The sequence below is a fragment of the Vipera ursinii genome (genome assembly GCF_947247035.1).
Source record: "Vipera ursinii genome assembly, chromosome: 2".
Classification (NCBI taxonomy): domain Eukaryota; kingdom Metazoa; phylum Chordata; class Lepidosauria; order Squamata; family Viperidae; genus Vipera; species Vipera ursinii.
The window spans coordinates 277439514-277461572 of NC_139513.1; the positions used below are offsets into that span (position 1 = coordinate 277439514).

Sequence of the window (22059 nt, forward strand, 5' to 3'; positions counted from 1 at the left end):
AAGCTTCAGATTGCCTCAAAGAAAAATTTAATTAGACATCTGTAATCAAATTATATATATACTGTATATCTTTCCCAAACAGCCTGAGATTAGTGCAGAAGCTGTTCCACTAATAACATGAATTTATTACAGTTTTTAAATGCTTGCAATCATATTAAAGTGGCACAATATAGGTCATAAGTTCATGGCAAAAACTAATTGAGAGCAAAGATATCTAATGAAACACATGCTATTACAAATACTTGCAAAAAATAAAACATCACTTTTCCTTTTTTCACAACTTCTCTCAACTCGTCATCCTCCAGATTTTAGAGCCACAACTCTCAGAATTCCAAGTTCCCCACATCCAGCTGATTCCATAGCTGGCCTAAGATATTTTGTTCCTTACAATGAATAATATTGCCTCACATATCCTGTCATTCCATCTTCAGAAGCTGATTGGACCAGCAATTGATTTTTTTTCAACACCAAGCGTTGCCATCTACAGGTAGTCCTTGACTTATGACCAAAATTAAGCCCAAAATTTATGTTGCTAAGTGAGATAGTTGTTAAGTGAATTTTGCCTCATATTATGACCTTTCTTGCCACATTTGTTAAGTGAATTACTGCAGTTGTCAAGTTAGTAATACAGTTGCTAAGTGAATCCACCTTCCCCATTGACTTTGCTCATCAGAAACTCACAGAAGGAGATCACATGAACCTGGGTCACTGCAACCACCAAGCATCTAAATTTTGATCACATGACCATGGAGATGCTGCAATGGTCATAAGTGTGAAAAACAGTCATAAATCACTTTTTTCAGTGCCTTTGTAACTTTAAACAATCATCAAATGAACTGTTGTAAGTCAAGGACTACCTGTATGTTGTCACAGATTCAAGGTTGGTACAGACTCTAGAGTGGTTGTGTACACATTAATTCCAGTTAAAATAGTCTTCTATTACAAACATTCGTCACGCAAGATTATTTTGTTATTTAGAACCATTTAATTTATTGTATGCCTCCTATTCCTGTCTTAATCTTCTATTTTGCTTATGGATCTCTATTCTTCTGTCCCTTCTATAACCTTTTCTAAGTTCTAACTACATGACTCTTGATCTTTATTTTCTGTTTATCGCTGGGTGTCTTTCATTTTCTCTCTGATACTTTGTCTTATTTTAACTCTGCTGCGTGAAACACCAGTAACTTCTCTCTGCTCCCATACACACTTATAGGCTCATCCTGTAGCAAGGACAGACTATCTGTGAACTTCTGCGAGAGGGTGAGAGATATTGGCAAATGTTCTGCACCATCAATAAGGATTCAGTGCTGCCACACATGCAAGAGATACTTGGTTGTCAACAAAATGGAGCTTGAGAATTAACCAAATCTGAATCGGAACCCAAATAAAAACTAAACTTGGTAAGATGGACTTTGGAAATAAAGAAAATTCTTCTACAATTTCCAGCATGGTCTATGGACCTATAATTTAAACCTTCCTGGAGGCAAGATAGCCTTTTCAAACTTTGGACTCATTATTTTTGTATGTTCTATATATTATCATTTTTTTTCTGTTTCTGTTGGTAGTTCCCTTGATTTCATTTTCCTTCTCTGAGTCATTCCCTGCTCGATCTTTCTGGCCCAGTTTAAATCAGGTTTTCTTGCTTTAATGAATCAGCTTTTATGCTGATTCGGCAAGACAGCTGTATTGGAAATAGATTTTGATATATATCCAGGTATGCATCTTATTCTGTATAAAAACATCCATCTAGGTCAAAGACTCATTAATGTATGCCACAAGTTATCATTGTCATCCATTGTTTTATACATGGTGATTTCTGAAGCTACCGTTGTAGAACCTGAGGCTCTTCAGATGTTTTTGAACTCAATCAGAATGGCTTATACTAAAAGAAAATGATGAGACAGTGTTCAGACAGTACTTTCCCTTCCTAAGATTGTAATTTTCTTCTGAAATTCTGTATGTGAAGAATTGTAAAAGTTGCCATGTTTGTGTATAACAGATGTATAAGTCGAACTGAATTAATCAATTTGGTTCTTCAGTATGGTGCTATTATACCATGGTGCTAAAATGTGGCATCTAAACATTCTTTTTATGGCTCGGTTCAAAGAAGATATTAAGCCAATGCCAAGTAAGTAATTATCTTGGTTCATTGCAATGGATGAATTCAACCATCACCATTTAGAATCCTGGAGTTTTAAGCTTAGCATGTCAACCTAGCTAATGGTGGTATAGTGAAAAAAAATGAATAAATCATAGCTTAAGGTAGTTTGTAAAACCAGTGTTGCAACATGTATACATTTATTGTATAAATGAATGGATGATGTAATCTTGAAATTATGCTTTATCAGGGTATTGCTGTGCAATGCTTGCTGTATTGCTTTTTCAAATGTTACTTGATGTACTTTGGTAAAAACGCTTTAGTTTGTAAAATACTGAAAGCCGTATGGCCCCTTGAGATAAAGTGGATCTGCTTCTTTGATGCTGGCAAGAGTTTAATTGGATTTCTACATGAAAGGGTATATTGTGAATGGCATTGGTTCGATGCACATGAACAAGTGTTTTGAAGGTCAACAGGTAACGTTGGCTGTTCCCAGAAAATGAGCTGCATCTAGCCAGCAAAAGATGAGACCAATAGGTTTATCTTCATCAGAGACACTTGATTGCCCAAAGCTATCAAACACAGAAGCGTAAAGATGCACTTGAGAATGGTTTTAATCAGTTTCATAGAATTGTAGAGTTTGAAGGAATTGTCTTCTAATCCAGATCTCTGCAATAGTGAAACTAAGTGTCCAGGCTCTTCTTAAAATAGGTAGATAGATTATTCCACCATTGTACATTTTCGTTATACAGGTAGTCCTTGACTTAACAACAGTTCATTTAGTGATGATTCAAAGTTACAAAGGCGTTGAAAAATGTGACTTATGATCTTTTCACAGTTATGACCTTTACAGCATCCCCAGGGTCATGTGATCAAAATTCAGAAGCTTGGCAACTGGTTCATATTTATGATATTTGATGTGTCCCGAGGTCATGGGGTCACCTTTTGCGACCTTTTGACAAGCAAAGTCAATGAGCAAGCCAGATTGACTTAAGAACTGGGTTACTATCAACGCAGTCATTCACTTAACAACTGTGGCAATAAACTCACTTAACAAATGTCTCACTTAACAGAATTTTTGGGCTCAGTCATGGACATAAGTCGAGGACTACCTGTATTTAAATTAAAACTAGGGAGCTGCAACCTAATACTTGTTGCTTTTTATCCTAGTTTCTGTGGACGTGGAAAATATTTTATGACCATAGCTTCCCTTTATGACCCTGAATACAGCCTCCCTTTACTCTTTTCTTCAAATTAGAACATCACAGGTTCCTTTAGCCCTGTGTGTTTCAACCTTGGCAACCTTAAGGTATGTGGACTTCAGTTCCCAGAATTCCCCAACTAGCCATGTTGGTTGAGGAATTCTGGGAACTGAAGTCCATGTATCCTAAAATTGCCAAAGTTGAGAACCACTGCTTTAACCTGTCCTCAGACGCTATGTTTTTAAGCCCCATTGTTCTCCTTGAACCATCTCCACCCTGTCAATAGCCTTCTGGAAAAGAAGCACTGAGAATCAACACAGAATTCCTGTGGTGTCTCAACAATATGAGTAGAGGGGTAATGAGTAATGACATTTTTGGTGCAAAGCTTCGTCTAATTCAGCCAAGAAATGTATTTGCTCTTCTACCAGTCTCATAAAATTGAGTTATGTTCAGCTTGGGGTCAAGCATTCAAAACAATTCACCTGTCACTGAAACTCTGGAAGAAAATATAAAAGGGGGAAAAATGACATGGCCATAGGTGTATACTATAGGCCACCCAACCAAACAGAGGTAATAGATGAACTTTTTGCTAGTCAGCTAAGGTATGAAGGAAGCACATCACAATAGTAATGGGGACTTTAATTACCCTGATATCAACTGGGAGACAAACTCTGTACCAAGTGGAAGATCGAACAGATTCCTGACAAACCTAGAAGACAACTTTGTCTCCCAAAAAGTAGAGAAGGAAACTAGGGGATTAGCCATATTGGACTTAATTCTCACTAACAGAGATGAAATGATAGAAGGTGTTGAAACCACAGAAACCTTGAGGGGGAGTGACTATGCACTATTGGAATTCAACATTATGCAAGCACAAGCAATAGAACACAGTCAAACTAGAGTCTTGGACTTTAAGAAAGTGAATTTTAACAAACATAGAGAGAGCTTTGGAAGGACAAAATGGATGAGAATCCTCAAGGGGAAAACAATTCAAGAAGTTGGGAAATTTTAAAAAGTGAGATTATAAAAGCCCAGTCTAGCACAATACCAACAAAGAAGAAAAATAACAGCTCTCAAAAGAAACTAGCATGGCTGCATAAAGAACTCTCTGATAAATTGAAAGACAAAAAGGGCAAGTATAAACAATGGAAAGAGGGGCACATAACTAAGGCAGAATTTCAGCAAATAGCCTGAGCCTGCAAAGATGGAGTGAGGAAAGCTAAGACTCAAAATGAACTAAGGCTTGCAACAAAAGTCAAAAATAACAAAAAAAAACCCTTCTTTCAAAATGTAAAAAACAAGAAAAAGTTAAGGAAATGATTGGTCCGCTAGTGGGAGAAAATGGCAAGAAGGTGACAAGCAACAGGGAGAAAGCAGAACTACTCAACTCATTTTTTGCATCTGTCTTTACAGAAAGGGGAAAAACAGCCAAACCTATCAAAAACAGTACCATAAAAAACAGATTAGAAACACAAGTTAAGATAGGCCAGGAAATGATAAGTGAGCACCTGTCCAGCCTAGACGAGTTCAAATCACCAGGACAAGATGGAAGGTTCTGAAGGAACAGGCAGATGTGATTTCAGAACCACTGAACTATATCTTTCAAAGTTCCTGGAGCACCAGGGAACTACCAGAGGACTGGGAAAGAGCTGATGTAGTTCCCATCTTCAAAAAAGAAAAATAATGGATCCAGGAAACTACAGACCTATGAGCCTGACCTCAATATCTGGGAAGATCTTGGAAAGGATAATCAAGCAACGAATCAGCAAACACCTAGAGACAAAGTCATTACCAAAAGACAACATGGGTTTGTCAAAAACAGATCATGCCAGACAAATCTTATTGCATTCTTTGACCAGGTGACAAAATTAGTGGAGCAGAGGAATGCTGTGGGTATAGTTTACTTGGATTTCAGTAACGCATTTGATAAAGTGGACCACAACCTTGATAAGATAGAAAAATGTGAGTTACAGCATCACCACCAGATGGATTCATAGCTGGCAGACCAGCCGTACTGAGCATGCAATCCTCAATGGAACTGCCTCTACATGGAGGGAAGTGTGTAGTGGGGTGCCCCAGGGATCTGTTCTGGGGCCAGTGCTCTTCAACATCTTCATCAATGATTTGGATGAGGGGATAGAAGGGAACTCATCAAATTTGCAGACAACACTAAACTGGCAGGAATAGCCAACACTCCAGAAGATAGGCTTAAGATACAGAAGGCACTTAACAGACTTGAACATTGGGCGCTATCTAACAAAATGAAATTTAATGGTGAAAAAAGTAAGGTTCTACATTTAGGCAAGAAAAACCAAATGTACAGGTATAGTATAGGGGGTACCTTGCTGAATAGTAGTAACTGTGAGAGGGATCTTGGAGTCCTAGTGGACAATCACTTAAATATGAGCCAGTGGTGTGCTGCAGCTGCCAAAAAAGCCAACACAGTACTAGGCTGCATTAACAGAGGGATAGAATCAAGATCACTTGAAGTGTTAATACCACTTTACAATGCCTTGGTAAGGCCACACTTGGAATACTCCATCCAGTTTTGGTCACCACAATGTAAAAAAGATATTGAGACTCTAGAAAGAGTACAGAGAAGAGCAACAAAGATGATTAGGGGACTGGAAGCTAAAACATGTAAGGAACGGTTGCTGGAATTGGGTATGTGTAGTTTAATGAAGAGAAGGGTGAGGGGTGACATGATAGCAGTGTTCTAATATCTCAGGGGTTGCCAAAAGGAAGAGGGAGGCAAGCTATTCTCCAAAGCACCTGAAGGCAAGAGAAGAAGCAATGGATGGAAACTAACCAAAGAGAGAAGCAATGTAGAACTAAGGAGAAATTTTCTGACAGAACATGTAATCAGTCTTGGACAGCTATTTGTCTGAAATGGTATATATAGTTTCCTGCCTGAGCAGGGGGTTGGACTAGATGACCTCCAAGGTCCCTTCCAACTTTATATTATTATTATTATTATTATTATTATTATTATTATTATTATTATTATTATTATTATTATTATTATTATTGTTGTTGTTGTTGTTGTTGTTGTTGTTGTTGTTGTTGTTCCAAGTAGGATTGGTTTGATTGGGCTATAGGCCTGGTATTTGATTTCCCACATTCTTCATTAAAATACCTGTAGAAGATCCTCAGCCCCCAACAGCCTAATCAAGGAACCACGAGGACCTCTCCCACCAACACTGATAGGGCAATCTATTAGTATATAAAAATGAGAGCAAACCCCATTCCCTTCTTAGCACTATGATGTTACTTAGTTGGGTAATGAAATATCTGCAAGAAAACAACCACGCTCAGAGATCACCAAGTTCAGTCCTGAACTACAAATATTCTGTTCTATCAAAACCCACAAGAGGATCACAGGCAAGCAGTGTATTGTATGAATAAAATCGAAAAGGCTAATAGACCTAGTGCTGAAAATAGTCACGCAAAACACACATAACTCAGAAAAAAGCACAAACATAGGCACACACCAAAACCTAAGTGGACAAACATGAGTATAATAACTCAACAGACCATGGCTGGAATTAATATCTCCTCTTTCCTTTTTTGCTCCCTCTCTGCTCCTCCCCAGCTTTCTGTGGTTTGGGAGGGGGATATGGTATGATATGCCGCATAAATCCATCATGGTTATTGCTTCCACAAGCCTTATATCACTTCAATCATAATTGAGTGGTGCTATCAAGATACTTCAGTCATTAGTTTTGGGAGAATTTTTTGGCGGATCCACTTTTTCGCCTTTTTTGCTGGAATTGTCCTGCCATCTGTTGGCCAGGAAAAACAGTGAAACACAGAAGAGACAAGCCAAGTAGATTTTAAAGTGATATGAGTGATTTCAAAGTGTAGTTAAATAAGCAGCATTTATTAATAGACTATGTTTTCCGTAATGTTGAAAATATGTCAGTATCCAAGTGACTTCCATAGTAATATGTTGGAAATGACCTTTAATTTTCTTGAACAAAAAAAGAAAGTCATATGTGGCTTTACCCAGTTTTTCTGCTGAAAAAAAAATCCCTTTGGAGATATTTCTTTCCAGCAAAGAAAACAGAAGAATTGCAGTTATAAGAGAACCCTTATAATTGGCTTCTTAGAACCTCAGTGCTGGTAAATTGCATTAAAAGAAATGCAACTGAAAAATGGCTAAAACCTCTAGCAGAAAATCCCATATATTCTCAAGATTTTTTTTGAAAAGCAATGACAATTTAATTTACAGCTGAAAATGTAGAAAATGGATCCACAAACTGAATTGTGTTTATTGCTTTGGGGAGGGGCTTGCATTAAATGTATAATAAGGAAAGAGTTTGTTTTTGTATACAGCTAGCCCTATTCTAGCTATTCAAGCAAAGCTTTAATATATGTAATTGCCATTTGCTACTTTTTATAAGCTGTTTCCCAGCTTATAAAATAGAACAGCATTTTTCCTGCTTAATTTATGAAGTTCTTACATTTGCAAAGGTTTACATAGGGAGCAGATATATTACAAGTATTTTATATGGTGATGCTGGAACATCAATTGTGATGTGTATGTTATTTCCTATCTATGTCCAAGGAATTTGCAGTCCTTATTTTCTGCCCCTTCTGTTATCTATTCAGCTTAAGACCCTTTCCCTCCTTTTCTGTCTTCCAGCCTTTTTCTTCAAAGCTTTACAGATGAAAGCAAGTTAGGGATCATTCTTATAATATGCATCCTAACACAGAATATTTTTCCCTTTCTTGAATGCAGAAAAGCTATTTTCAAGGTACTTATAAGATGATCCAATGAAATTTCTGCCTTCTGACAGCATGGTGAAAGCTGAAGGGAGAGTTATGAGTCACTATGAAATCACCAAATAATACATCATGCCTAAATAAGCGGTATTATCTGTGGGTGGTGATTTTGGCTCCCTTAAATATTTGTTCCAGATTTAAGCGTTTATATTGTTCTCGTGTAGTATTAGACCAGGGGTCCTCAAACTACGGCCTGCTGGCCAGATGGGGCCCACCTTGCCGGGTGAACATTGGTGGTATAGTGCAGGGCTTTTCAACCTGTGGTACGCTGCCATCTGGCAGGTAAGATGTGACCCTGCCTAGCCTAGATAAATGCAGTGGGGGGAGGGAACGAGCTAAAGCCTTGGCCATCTTGCTTTCACCCGGGGCCACCAGGCCTTGTGCTGCTCACCACCTCCTATGAGTGCCAAGGCAGGTTCAGCTTGCTAGCTTTGCCTCGCCCGGCCCAGCCTCTCCAGGCTGTGAGGACAGTGTGGTGCTGCCTGCCAAAACCAGGCAGGCTGGGGTCTGGGTGGCAGATACCGACTCTCACTCTGCTCACGGCGTCCCCTCCCCTGGAGCCCACAGAGCCAGGTGTGTGAAGTGGGCGAGTGCCAATTGCTGGTCACTTCCAGCCGATGGTGCCTTTCTTCGTTCCTCACAGAGGGTGACACTTCCCCATTGCGTTTCTTGCCTGTTTTTCTCCCTCCCTCGTTGCAAATATGTTTCCACCACTCTGCTCTTAAGGCTGTGCGGCTCTTGTCCAGGAATTTACCATGGTCTTTCAAGCCATGGCCACTGGCAGCACGGCCACTGGCCATGCTGGCAACCTCTCACTCTCCCTTTGTCCCTTCCTGGGCACAGAGGGAGGGAGGGAGGGAGGGAGGGAGGAAGGAAGGAAGGAGATGGGAATGAGGAAGAGGCAGAGAAGGGAGGAGGGTAGGGAAGGAGGGAGATTGGAATGAGAGAGGTGGAGGATCTGAGGAAAGTCCTGCCTTAATCCTGCCCTGCTGCCCTTTTGCCATCACCTTGCCCCCTCCTGGCCTATTCTAGTGGTTTCCCATCCTATCGCTAAGGATGCTTTGGTAATAATCATTTTTTTTTCAAACTATAGTCCGGCCCCCCCAACAGTCTGAGGGACAATGAACTGGCCCCGTTTAAAAAGTTTGAGCATCCCTGTTATTACACCATTTGCGACTTAAGTCTACATAATATGCGTAAGATCCTGAAGTAAAACACACATGCATGCATGCAAACTAACTGGATTCCATACTGAGGGAAACAAATCTCTGGTATCAAGTTTTTTTTTTTTTTTAAAAAAAGGGGTTCCTAGAAGGATTGATCAAGTACTGTCCACCATACAGAATCTGAAAATTGATGTGGAGAAATGATGTATTTAAATTAGGAATTGACTTCTTTCAACTGAACCAGGGTTGTTTATGAGTGCTAAATATTCAGAGACAACCCTTTAATGTTGTTTGAAGAACTTCTAAAAATATGCTTGTTTATGCTTGTTTTTACTTTTATACCTTGTATTTAGCTCTGGGAAGTCGGGAGGGGGGAGGGGGGAAGGGGGGAGGGTTGGGTAGGGGGTGGGGGGAGGGGTTGTTAAAGATAAAATGTATTGAAAAACTTTTCAATAAAAAAAGAACTTCTAAATATATATATATTTGTCCATTGTAGGACAGGGGTTCCAACCCCCGGGCTGTGGCCCAATGCTGAGCCACAGCCTATTTGGAACTGGGGTGTGGAAGTGTTGGGTCAGCATGCTATGCATGCAAAGTTGCATTTGTGAAAGCAGTGCCCCCCCCCCACTGTTGCCTCTGCCAAGCCAGAAAGGTTGGAGACTGCTGTTGTAAGAGGTGAAAAACTGGGCATCACATTCTGCTAGATCAGTATTTGGAACGTTGATATCTCACTTGGATTCAACAAGACTGTCTTTATCCTGTGCTTTCAAGTGTTCAGATTTAAGATAGAGCTTTGTATCCAAAGGGAAGAAACTTGAGGCCCTTCATCCAATTGGTCAGTAGCACAAAAGCTCATGACGTTTAGAATTGCATCTTAAGTCAGCTTTCTGTCCCTTGAAAAATAAGGAAGCATACCGCTTTCAATTTTCCCCAAATGACATTATAACTATTACGTTTCCCAGGTCATGTTATCTTTCCTAACTGAAAACCCATATATAGGGCTGCATCTCAGACGTGCGCTTTACTTCAGGATCTTACGCAAGTTATGGAGTCTTCAGTTGCAAAAGGTCTAATACTAAACTAGTACAATGCAAATGCTTCAAATCTGGAACAATTAAGAAAGCCAAAATCACCACCCACAGATTATACTGCTTATTCAGGCATGATGTATTATTTGGTGATTTCATGGTGACTCATAATTCTCCCCTCAGCTTTCACCATGCTGTCAGAAGACAGATATTTCGTTGGATTTTCTTGCAAGTACATAGAAAATAGCTTTTCTGCGTTCAAGAAAGGGAAAAAAATATTTGCATTAGGATGCAAATTATAAGAATGATCCCTGACTTGCTTTCATCTGTAAAGTTTTGAAGAAAAAGGCTGAAAGACAGAAAAGGAAAGGGTCTTAAGCTGTATTGCATGATATCAGATAGATGCAGGAGAAACAGCTAATGATTGCTGCGTAAGAGGACACATCATTTATTCAACTTTAAGTAGGATGTGATCCTATTTTAAATCTCAAAAGTATGTGTAGTCTAACCATTTACAATGAAACTGACCTGGCTCAGGAAAATATTGGGACAGTTTGATGTTCTGTATTAGATGATGTTGTTAATCAGTGTTTGTCAAACTTGGCAACTTTAAAATGTGTGCAGTTCAACTCCCAGATTTTCCCAGCCTTCTTAAAGCTGCCAAGTTTGGCAAACTCTGTTGTAAATGAAACAGAAGAATGAACAGGAATTGCAAAACAACAAAGAACACATGGGAACAATCTCTTTGTCGAAAATCAGAAGGTATTTTTAACCAAATTTATTCTGTGAAGAAAAACACTGAAGAGGTTTGATCTAAATCCCTGATTAGCCTTTACACTGTGCCTTTGTTCTCTGGGTCTTGGACAATATCATTTCAGAAGCTTTTATCCAGTTGCTAATCAAAATAATCTCCATCATACAAAGATTTTCAACTTCATCTCTATTTGAATTCTGAACCTATAAACACGTTTAACTTATTTGAGAAAATTATTTCAAAGAGGATAGTGCAAAATTTTTATCCCTCAAAACTAACTTAGGAGAGAATGAGAATGCTAGCTCAATTAATTGTAGTCAAAGAAGCAAAGGATTTGGTTAAAATTCTTCTTCAGCATTTTTGCTGTGGCCACGCTTCAGCTGCAGGAGTCTTTCTACTGTTTCAGGCACTGTACGTTCACCATGTATCTTGTTGTCTCTTGTACGGATATTCACAGTCCCACAAGCCTTCTCTTTCTCACCAACAACTAAAAGGCAGAGAGAGAGGAAGAAATTGAAGAAAAACAAGGTAACATCAAAAAAAAGAGAGATGCAATACATTACTATAAAATATTCAAGAACGACACTGCCCTCACTGATATGGGCAAAAAAATCATCATTGTTGTGATCAGTAATATATAAATAATGTATGGTTTCCTACTATACATTTCTAAACATGGTGAATGGAAAATATGTAGCTTGGGCAACAAAAGGAGCTGTTTAGGGAGGATTTGTGGGGAAAACCATAAGGAATATATCAAGCTATAAAATATTGAAAATGGTCATTTATAAGAAGCACTGAAAATCAGATAATTAAAAATTAAATGAGAATTATAAGATAAGAAGTTAAATGAGATTTAACGTAATGTTTCTCAAATTGGCAATGTTAAGATGTGTGGACTCCAATTCCCAGAATTCCCCAGTAGAATTATAGAAGCTTCTAGGCTTGGCAGACTGGCAGAGGCAAAGCTGCATTCTTAGAAATGCCAACTTTGAGAAACACTGTTAAATAATCTCATCAGAAGACTAGAAATAAAATTGTTTGCCTAAGGCAGACATGTCAAACACAAGGCCCGGATCCGGCCCACAAAGTGGTTTCATGTGGCCCGCGAAGCCATCCTGGAAACAGTGAGGGAACGGCCCCCACTGCCTTGGCCCTGGCCCAGAGACCCTCCTTCCGCCAGAGACCCTCAGATCTGTCCCACTCCAGCCCAGGCCCCCACAGGCCCCCATGATGCGAACGATGTAGAGCTGGCCATGCCCACCCAGTAGCCCATACGCACTCTAGCCACACCCATGCAGTAGGCCACGCCCACCCTAGCCATACCCACCCGGCCCTTTGAGGCAATGCTGATGCTGCCCTCAATGAAATTGAGTTTGACACCCCTGGCCTAAGGGGACAATTCATACTTTCTGGGCATTTTGTCAGGAGCAGCAGGACAGGCTTATATCAGAAATATTTGAAATTGTTATATTACTGTTTCTGTGGTCTTCTGACTCCTCTCTGCTTTTATCATGACAACTGCAGTTTAGATATGTGATTAAAAATTGACAGAATAACATGTTGAAAAATCACTGCTGATATATATCTCTATAACAGAAATACCATGAATTGGGTTTCATTCCCAAATAACAGGAACCTTGGTGGAGCAGAAAGAAGAAAAAGAAACTACTATGTTACTTGAGGGGTTCTTCCCTCTTAAAATAAAATTTATATCCAAAATCTTTCTATTTCTTTAACCATGTTCGAACAGGTGTTTCTTTTTTAAATATTCTCTCTGATAAGTCCCATCATCTATTTTCTTAATTTTCTCTTTAACCTTTTTCTTTTGCCCAGTATCTTTCTTAATCAATATATTCTGCTGAATCAAAGAATCTTTCCATATTCTCGTAGGTGTTACTGTAGATATAAAAGGTAAGTCAAGTAGGAGCCTTGGTGGAACAGTGGGCTAATGCCTCCTTAAGTAACACCAGCTGCCTGCAATTAGTGCAGGTTCGAGTCCCACCAGGCTCAAGGTTGACTCAGCCTTCCATCCTTCCGAGGTAGGTAAAATGAGGACCCAGATTGTTGGGGGCAATTACCGTATATACTTGAGTATAAGCCGACTCGATTATAAGCCGAGACCCCTAATTTTACCCCAAAAAACTGGAAAAAGTTGGTGACTCGAGTATAAGCCGAGGCTGGGAAATGCAGCAGCTCACGGTAAATTTCAAAAATAAAAATACAGGTAGATAACAATAAAATTGCTTTAATTGAGGCATGTGGAAAAGAGGGTCAACAAAAACAATATCTTATCAGTATATTCAACAAAAACAATATCTTATCAGTATATTCAACAAAAACAATATATTATCAGTATATTCAACAAAAACAATATATTATCAGTATATTCAACAAAAACAATATATAATATTAAAGTATTAACAATAACTTTAAATGTACAAAAACCTTAACTCAATAAGCAACCAAGCTAAAACACAAGCATCAAAATCCTTCAAAACTGGATTCCTCCTCCTCATCTGTATCTGCAAACAGAGCTGCAGCTGTAGCTGGTGTGAGGTTATCATCATATACATTGTCACAGAGTTCGCTGTCATCACTATCACAGTTGTCCTCCTCATGCAAAGCAGTGTCTTCACTGCCATCCATAGCATTACTTATGCCACATTTCCTGAAGGCGTGCTTCACCATGTCCTCTGGAATCTCTTCCCATGCATCACGAACCCACTTTGCTATCAGTTCTATGTCAGGCTTCATCATATTTCCACCTTTTGTTAGTCGGGCTTGACCAGATGACATCCATTCGCACCACATCTTTCGCACACGGTCTTTGAAAGGTTTATTTAAACACACATCTAAGGGCTGTAATACAGATGTAAGCCCACCTGGAATAACGGCTAAAGTAACTTGAGAAGACTTTGCCAATGTTTTTATGTCATCAGATGTGTGGGCTCTGAACATATCCCAAACTAGCAATGATGGTTTTTTCTTTAAGGCTGCTCCTGGTCGTCCATTCCAAACTTCGTCCAGCCACTTTTTTGTTCCATCTTCATCCATCCAGCCTTTAACATGTGGGCGCACTGTAATTCGTGGTGGGAAATTGACCTTTTTAGGCAAGGTCTTTCTTTTAAAAATAATGACAGGCCGCAGCTTAGTTCCATTAGCCAAACATGACAGAACAACTGTAAAATGGTTTTTCTCATTACCTGTGGTTCTGAGTAAAACAGTTTTGTCTCCCAAACTTGCCACGGTTCTGTTGCTTGGAAGATCAAAGGTCATAGGTGTTTCATCCATATTCCCAATATCTCCCAGGTCATAGTTATGGACCTTTCTTTGTTTTATGATGAATGAATGGAATGACATCACTTTTTCATCAAGGTCTTTTGGCAACTTCTGTGAAATCTTTGTTCTTTGCCGCAAACATAGGCCATACCTATTCATGAAGCCAGTACACCATCCTGCTGACGCAACAAAATTTTCAATGCCTGGTACTTTTAATTTGTCATCTTTAGCCATTTGAAGGGCACGTAAGCGAATTCCCATGCGTGTTACGCAGTAACCATTTTGACGACACTCCATAACCCATTCATGCAATTCAGTCTCTAGAGCCACATATGGAGTTGTTAAACCACGTCGAGCTTTTTTTGCCTTTGGAATCTTTTCCAACTCAGCTTTCATTTTCCGCCACTCCCTCACTTGTTTTTCATCAACACCAAATTCCCTACTTGCAATACTGTTATTGCTTTTTTCTGCTCTTAACACAACCTTTAGTTTGAAAGCAGCTTCGTATGACCTGCGTCTTTGTTTTGGTGCAGGAGTACTAGACGTACTGGGCTCCATTGGTGCAGGAGTACTAGAAGTACTGGGCTCCATTTCTAACAGGAATGGGGAGGTCTGCTAGGGAGGCGGCAGTCAAGCGTTGTTTCCCTCCTCGTGGGTGTGTGTGTGTGTGGGGGAGGGGGCAGTCAAGCGTTGTTTCCCTCCTCAGTCAAGCTTGTTTCCCTCCTCGTGCGTGCGTGTGTGTGTGTGTGTGTGTGAAGCGTTGTGTTGTTTCCACGAGGGCCCCGGGCTGCGTCCCCGGCCACTCCGCTCCCTCCCCTCACCTCCGGTACGGGCTTCTCGCCGGCGGGCTGGCTGGCTGGTGCTGGTCCCCGGGCGAGGCAGCGAGCGAGCGGGCGAGCGGCAGCGGAATTTTCGGGAGCAGCAGGTCAGCAATGGGGGGGGGGGAAGCAGCAGCAGCGTTTTTGGGAGCAGCAGGTCAGAGATGGGGGGGAAAGAAGCAGCAGCGTTTTTGGGAGCAGCAGGTCAGAGATGGGGGGCAAAGAAGCAGCAGCGTTTTCGGGAGCAGCAGGTCAGAGATGGGGGGGGAAAGAAGCAGCAGCGTTTTTGGGAGCAGCAGGTCAGCGATGGGGGGGGAAAGAAGCAGCAGCGTTTTCGGGAGCAGCAGGTCAGAGATGGGGGGGGAAAGAAGCAGCAGCGTTTTCGGGAGCAGCAGGTCAGAGATGGGGGGGGAAAGAAGCAGCAGCGTTTTTGGGAGCAGCAGGTCAGAGATGGGGGGGAAAGAAGCAGCAGCGTTTTCGGGAGCAGCAGGTCAGAGATGGGGGGGGAAAGAAGCAGCAGCGTTTTTGGGAGCAGCAGGTCAGAGATGGGGGGGGAAAGAAGCAGCAGCGTTTTTGGGAGCAGCAGGTCAGAGATGGGGGGGGAAAGAAGCAGCAGCGTTTTTGGGAGCAGCAGGTCAGAGATGGGGGGGGAAAGAAGCAGCAGCGTTTTTGGGAGCAGCAGGTCAGAGATGGGGGGGAAAGAAGCAGCAGCGTTTTTGGGAGCAGCAGGTCAGAGATGGGGGGGGAAAGAAGCAGCAGCGTTTTTGGGAGCAGCAGGTCAGAGATGGGGGGGAAAGAAGCAGCAGCGTTTTTGGGAGCAGCAGGTCAGAGATGGGGGGGGAAAGAAGCAGCAGCGTTTTCGGGAGCAGCAGGTCAGAGATGGGGGGGGAAAGAAGCAGCAGCGTTTTTGGGAGCAGCAGGTCAGAGATGGGGGGGAAAGAAGCAGCAGCGTTTTCGGGAGCAGCAGGTCAGAGATGGGGGGGGAAAGAAGCAGCAGCGTTTTTGGGAGCAGCAGGTCAGAGATGGGGGGGGAAAGAAGCAGCAGCGTTTTTGGGAGCAGCAGGTCAGAGATGGGGGGGGAAAGAAGCAGCAGCGTTTTTGGGAGCAGCAGGTCAGAGATGGGGGGGAAAGAAGCAGCAGCGTTTTTGGGAGCAGCAGGTCAGAGATGGGGGGGAAAGAAGCAGCAGCGTTTTTGGGAGCAGCAGGTCAGAGATGGGGGGGGAAAGAAGCAGCAGCGTTTTTGGGAGCAGCAGGTCAGAGATGGGGGGGGGAAAGAAGCAGCAGCGTTTTTGGGAGCAGCAGGTCAGAGATGGGGGGGAAAGAAGCAGCAGCGTTTTCGGGAGCAGCAGGTCAGCAATGGGGGGGGGAAAGAAGCAGCAGCGTTTTTGGGAGCAGCAGGTCAGAGATGGGGGGGAAAGAAGCAGCAGCGTTTTCGGGAGCAGCAGGTCAGAGATGGGGGGGGAAAGAAGCAGCAGCGTTTTTGGGAGCAGCAGGTCAGAGATGGGGGGGGAAAGAAGCAGCAGCGTTTTTGGGAGCAGCAGGTCAGCGATGGGGGGGGAAAGAAGCAGCAGCGTTTTCGGGAGCAGCAGGTCAGAGATGGGGGGGGGAAAGAAGCAGCAGCGTTTTTGGGAGCAGCAGGTCAGAGATGGGGGGGGAAAGAAGCAGCAGCGTTTTTGGGAGCAGCAGGTCAGAGATGGGGGGGGGAAAGAAGCAGCAGCGTTTTTGGGAGCAGCAGGTCAGAGATGGGGGGGGGAAAGAAGCAGCAGCGTTTTTGGGAGCAGCAGGTCAGCGATGGGGGGGGAAAGAAGCAGCAGCGTTTTTGGGAGCAGCAGGTCAGCAATGGGGGGGGGAAAGAAGCAGCAGCGTTTTTGGGAGCAGCAGGTCAGCAATGGGGGGGGGAAAGAAGCAGCAGCGTTTTCGGGAGCAGCAGGTCAGAGATGGGGGGGGGAAAGAAGCAGCAGCGTTTTTGGGAGCAGCAGGTCAGAGATGGGGGGGGGAAAGAAGCAGCAGCGTTTTTGGGAGCAGCAGGTCAGCGATGGGGGGGGAAAGAAGCAGCAGCGTTTTTGGGAGCAGCAGGTCAGCAATGGGGGGGGGAAAGAAGCAGCAGCGTTTTTGGGAGCAGCAGGTCAGCAATGGGGGGGGGAAAGAAGCAGCAGCGTTTTCGGGAGCAGCAGGTCAGAGATGGGGGGGGGAAAGAAGCAGCAGCGTTTTTGGGAGCAGCAGGTCAGAGATGGGGGGGGAAAGAAGCAGCAGCGTTTTCGGGAGCAGCAGGTCAGCGATGGGGGGGGAAAGAAGCAGCAGCGTTTTCGGGAGCAGCAGGTCAGAGATGGGGGGGGAAAAGCGGCAGCGGCGGTTGTTGGGGGCGCAGCAGGCGAGGCAGCTTCTCTCAGCAGCCTGTTCCGAACGAAGGGACAGTTCTTTTTTTTTTTGTTGACTGGAGTATAAGCCGAAGTGGAGTTTTTCAGCCCAAAAAGTGGGCTGAAAAATTCGGCTTATACTCAAGTATATACGGTAAGTTGACTTTGTAATAATGCCGCTGGGGTGGAGCGAAAGCCCTAATAAGCAGGCATATACATAGAATGAAGGCTATTGCTAAGCACATTGGTTTGTGCTTAAATTGTAAGCCGCCCTGAGTCTTCGGAGAAGGGCGGGATATAAATGGGATTAAAATAAAAAATAAAAAAATAAAACAGGAAATCAACAAATATTGTGCATTTGAAGTAAGTTTTGCATGCTATTTGCAATTCAAGGTATTTACACAAAAGCAAAATAGATGCAAATTCATAAAGTAGGATTGGCCTATTTATACTTGCTTTCCTCTTGCAAATAAAGGCATTAAGAAGGTGATAAAAAGGGGAACCATATAGTGTGCGTGCAACAATTGTGTTTGCTGTTGTCTATGTATTTGGTATGAAAACAGTATGGCATTTTTGTTAGATGTTTCAATAGCACGGTGTTTCTCAACCTTGGCAACCTTAAGACAAGTAAACTCCAACTCAACAAATATATTAACTTTTATGGAGTTTATTTAATATATGATTTTTATTTTAAAATATTTTAACTTTGTATATTTTATATTTTTTTTAGCTTTAAAATTATTCTTATGCTGGTTTACGACAATAGATTTGACCTGAAGCAACTCAACAGATGGATTCTGGGAGTTGAAGTCCACCCACCTTAAAATCACCACAGTTGAGAAACACTGAGAAGAGAAGAGCTTCTGATATAGCGTAGCTCTCAACATTTTCTGTCAATCTGAGAAGCTAGCAGAGCAGTTGACTAAGATTTGTGCCAAAGGTCTATTGCTACAAATGAAGATCTAATGCAATTTAATATATAGGCCTGGAAGCTCAGATTTGTTCCAAAGGTGGCACCAATTAAATGGAGAACCCATGCATCTAAATAAATGTGCTTTTCTTGCAAGTCAGCACAGCAACTTCATACATTAATAAGCAGGAAACAGCTAATTAGCTTCTGAATAATACTTTAAAGTAGATATTGTTCAAATGGAGCTAGAAATACACATTGCACAGAGATATGTTTACCTAAAATAAAATTGTACTGGGCAAGCTGAGCATTTCTGATCTTCTTATTCAGAGTACAACCAGGGTCCACATCAACATCCGCCATTAAGCCAGCATCATGGAACTGTTGCTTCACCTTTCAGAGAATCAAATTAGCAATGTTTAGATTATGTTTAAAGCAAACATCTGGAGGAAAAGGCATTTGGGGGTTTGCAGTTCCTCGAATCAAAATAGCAAGTTTTGTTTCACAAATATGACACTTTGAAATCACAGAATCTGTAATCAAATTAACATTTAAAAGTTAAGCCCTAAAATATTTCTATGGTAAGTATTTGGATAACATGTTTTTTCAAAGATATTCAGGTATATGCAGAGATGAAAGCAAATTGTGACTCTAATCTATATAGATTACTCAAGATCATAACAATAGTTATATCATTGGAAACATTACATGCATGCATAAATACACATATAACTGCAGTCAACTTCCCTAAACACCCAAGCAGAACAGTCACTTAAACATTCTTTTTATTTTAATTCCATTTATATCCCGCCCTTCTCCGAAGACTCAGGGCGGCTTACAAGCTTAGCAGTAGCCTTCATTCTATGTATATGCCTGCTTATTAGGGCTTTCACACACCCCCCAAGCGGCATTATTACAAAGTCAGCTTAATTGCCCCCAACAATCTGGGTCCTCATTTTACCTACCTCAGAAGGATGGAAGGCTGAGTCAACCTTGAGCCTGGTGGGATGCGAACCTGCACTAATTGCAGGCAGCTGGTGTTACTTAAGGAGGCATTAGCCCACTGCTCCACCAAGGCTATTCCTCTCTATTGGACAGCTAGCGATACACTACTCAGTTCCCTTTTGACAAATGTTCACTTTCAAAATAGATTTGTAAATAAGGCCAAACTGTGAGCTACATATAAAGAGTTCATTTAATAATAATAATAATAATAATAACAACAACAACAACAACAACAACAATAATAATAATAATAATAATAATAATAATAATAATAATAATAATAATAATAATAATAAAGTTGGAAGGGACCTTGGAGGTCATCTAGTCCAACCCCCTGCTCAGGCAGGAAACCCTATACCATTTCAGGCAAATGGCTGTCCAGTCTCTTCTTAAAAACCTCCAGTGTTGGAGCATTCACCAACTCTGGAGGTAGGTTGTTCCACTGGTTAATTGTTCTAACTGTCAGGAAGTTTCTCCTTAGTTCTAGGTTGCTTCTCTCCTTGACTAGTTTCCATCCATTTGCAATGCAAGTGGTTTGCATCTGTTCTTGTGTGGGTTTTGTTTATATTCCTAAAAGGATTTCTGGACTTTAGTCTCTGACAACACAGAATCCATCTATGCTGCCCTCAAAAAGCGAGACTTTTTCACCAAGGAGTTTGCCATTCTCTTTTTGGATATGTTCACATCTTTAGGTGTACCTGAGTTGATTCTGCATATCGAACAAAATAAAATTTAAAACTTGCCTTTTGTGCATATTCATCACACGTTGGTCCAACAGGTATTACCATCACTTGCTGAGGAGATATCCAGAGTGGCCTTGCACAAAAGAGAAGGAAAAGAAGTCACTGTTATATGTTTGACGATAACAGCTGATTCTTGCTACTTTGGGGGGAGGGTTAGCAACAATAACCTTCTGCATTGCTATTACCGGTAATTGTAAGAATTTCTTAGAAAGTATACGCAGAATGGGCTTCAAAATTGTACATTTCTTACAGAATCAGAAAAGGAATTATTGTTTGTAGCTCAGAATAGGTCAGATCCTGATTTGATATCCTAATTCTACCAATTAATTGAGACTGAATGAATTTTCTAGCTCAAACGTAACAGGTTTCTTTAATAAGATGGTGTCGTAAGTTAGTTTTTTCAGCACCATTGTAACTAAACAAACGGCCATAAGTCGAGGGTTACCTGTAACTGCAACTATAACGACATTTGAATAAAAAGCTGCATTGAGTGGTGGGAAGACCACCTGCTCTCTAAATAGTTATGGCTTCCAAAGAATAAAATTTCCCACACTGGGTGGGTGACAGATTCACAGGCTACTCATCGACTCAAGCAAAACCAGGTCTCATTAAATCCTCCCCTGCAGTCTGGCTGCAAGGCAAAGGTTTTCCTTTGATTTGAGAGCAGCTATAATTAAATCTGCAGGCTGAAAATGCAAGTAATCTTAACCCTGGTAAATTGAAACAGCTCGTGGTTTGAAATTCACAGTCTTCCGACAATTGCAGTTAAAATCAGTTCGTTGATCAAGATTTGATCGTGGCCAAGTAGCTCTCAAAGGCTGCACAGAGGAAGAATGTGCACACCCAGGAAGAAGGTAACATTCTATGACACATTCTGATTTATTACAATGTCTAAATGCAGCCCCCTTATTTAGGGTTGTTGTGGGGAAAATAGCAAGCAGGGACATTATACACACCACCTTAAATTGTATGGAGTACGATTATAATAATAATTGTAACTGACAGTTGTGATTTCATATATTTGTGTACAGGTAGTCCTTGACTTATGACCACAATGAAGCTCATTGATAAGCAAAACAGTCGGTAACTGAGTTGTGGCCCATTGTACACCTTTTTTGCCACAGTTGTTAAGTGAATCACTGTAGTTGTTAAGTACGTTATGCAGTTGTTAAGTGAATCTGGGTTCCCCCATTGACTTTGTCAGAAGCCAGTTATTACAGTGCAATTATCATAAATACATCTACTTGTCAAGCACCCAAATTTTGATCACTTGCCCATGAGAATGTTGAAATGGTAAGTGTGAAAACTGGCCATGTGTCCCTTTTTTTCAGTGTTGTAACTCTGAATGGTCACTAAATGAATTGTTGTAAGTCAAGGACTATCTGTATAAAATAAAAATACAATACCATTTGCCTCCATAGTTTTCAGTCAGGATAGCAATCATTCTCTCCACTGATCCCAAAATGGCACGATGTATAATCACCGGTCTTGTTTTGTCATTACCATCGTGGCTAGAAGATAAAATCAGTGTAATTGTCAAAAATCAGTTAACTAGATAAAGATCATAAAATGCAACATAAAATAACAGAATCTATTTACCTCATGTATGTGAGGTTAAACCTCAGAGGGAGCTGGAAGTCCAGTTGGATGGTGGCACATTGATGGTACCTCCCAATGGCATCTTTGATCTGGATATCAATCTTTTGGGGGTGACAAGGAAGAGGATGAGACAAACATGGATAGAATTTTTACAAACACTGAAGAACTGAACTGAAGAAGCTTCTTGGATGAGAAGCGAAACGTCTTCAAGGAAAAACAGTTCAGTTGCCTCTTGAAAAAAAGACCTTGGGAACAACCATGACCTGGATGAGTAAGAATCTCCATAGACCCTCACAAACATTCTTTACAGCA

The 22059-nt window shown here is 41.4% G+C and overlaps 2 protein-coding genes across 2 annotated transcripts in view; one reads left to right on the forward strand and one right to left on the reverse strand.

Annotated features, from left to right (window-relative positions):
- ADAMTS12 (ADAM metallopeptidase with thrombospondin type 1 motif 12) overlaps positions 1-1836 on the forward strand; it is a 174143-nt gene extending 172307 nt beyond the window's left edge. The window contains exon 23 of the mRNA XM_083353126.1: positions 1214-1836. Coding sequence (XP_083209252.1) covers positions 1214-1362 — 149 coding nt within the window. The 3' untranslated portion in view covers positions 1363-1836. The remainder of the gene's footprint in view (positions 1-1213) is intronic.
- Positions 1837-11031: 9195 nt separating this feature from the next.
- TARS1 (threonyl-tRNA synthetase 1) overlaps positions 11032-22059 on the reverse strand; it is a 37508-nt gene continuing 26480 nt past the window's right edge. The window contains exons 15-19 of the mRNA XM_083352018.1: positions 21748-21848; positions 21555-21659; positions 20149-20221; positions 18679-18793; positions 11032-11520 (exon numbers count right to left, since the gene is read on the reverse strand). Coding sequence (XP_083208144.1) covers positions 11372-11520; positions 18679-18793; positions 20149-20221; positions 21555-21659; positions 21748-21848 — 543 coding nt within the window. The 3' untranslated portion in view covers positions 11032-11371. The remainder of the gene's footprint in view (positions 11521-18678; positions 18794-20148; positions 20222-21554; positions 21660-21747; positions 21849-22059) is intronic.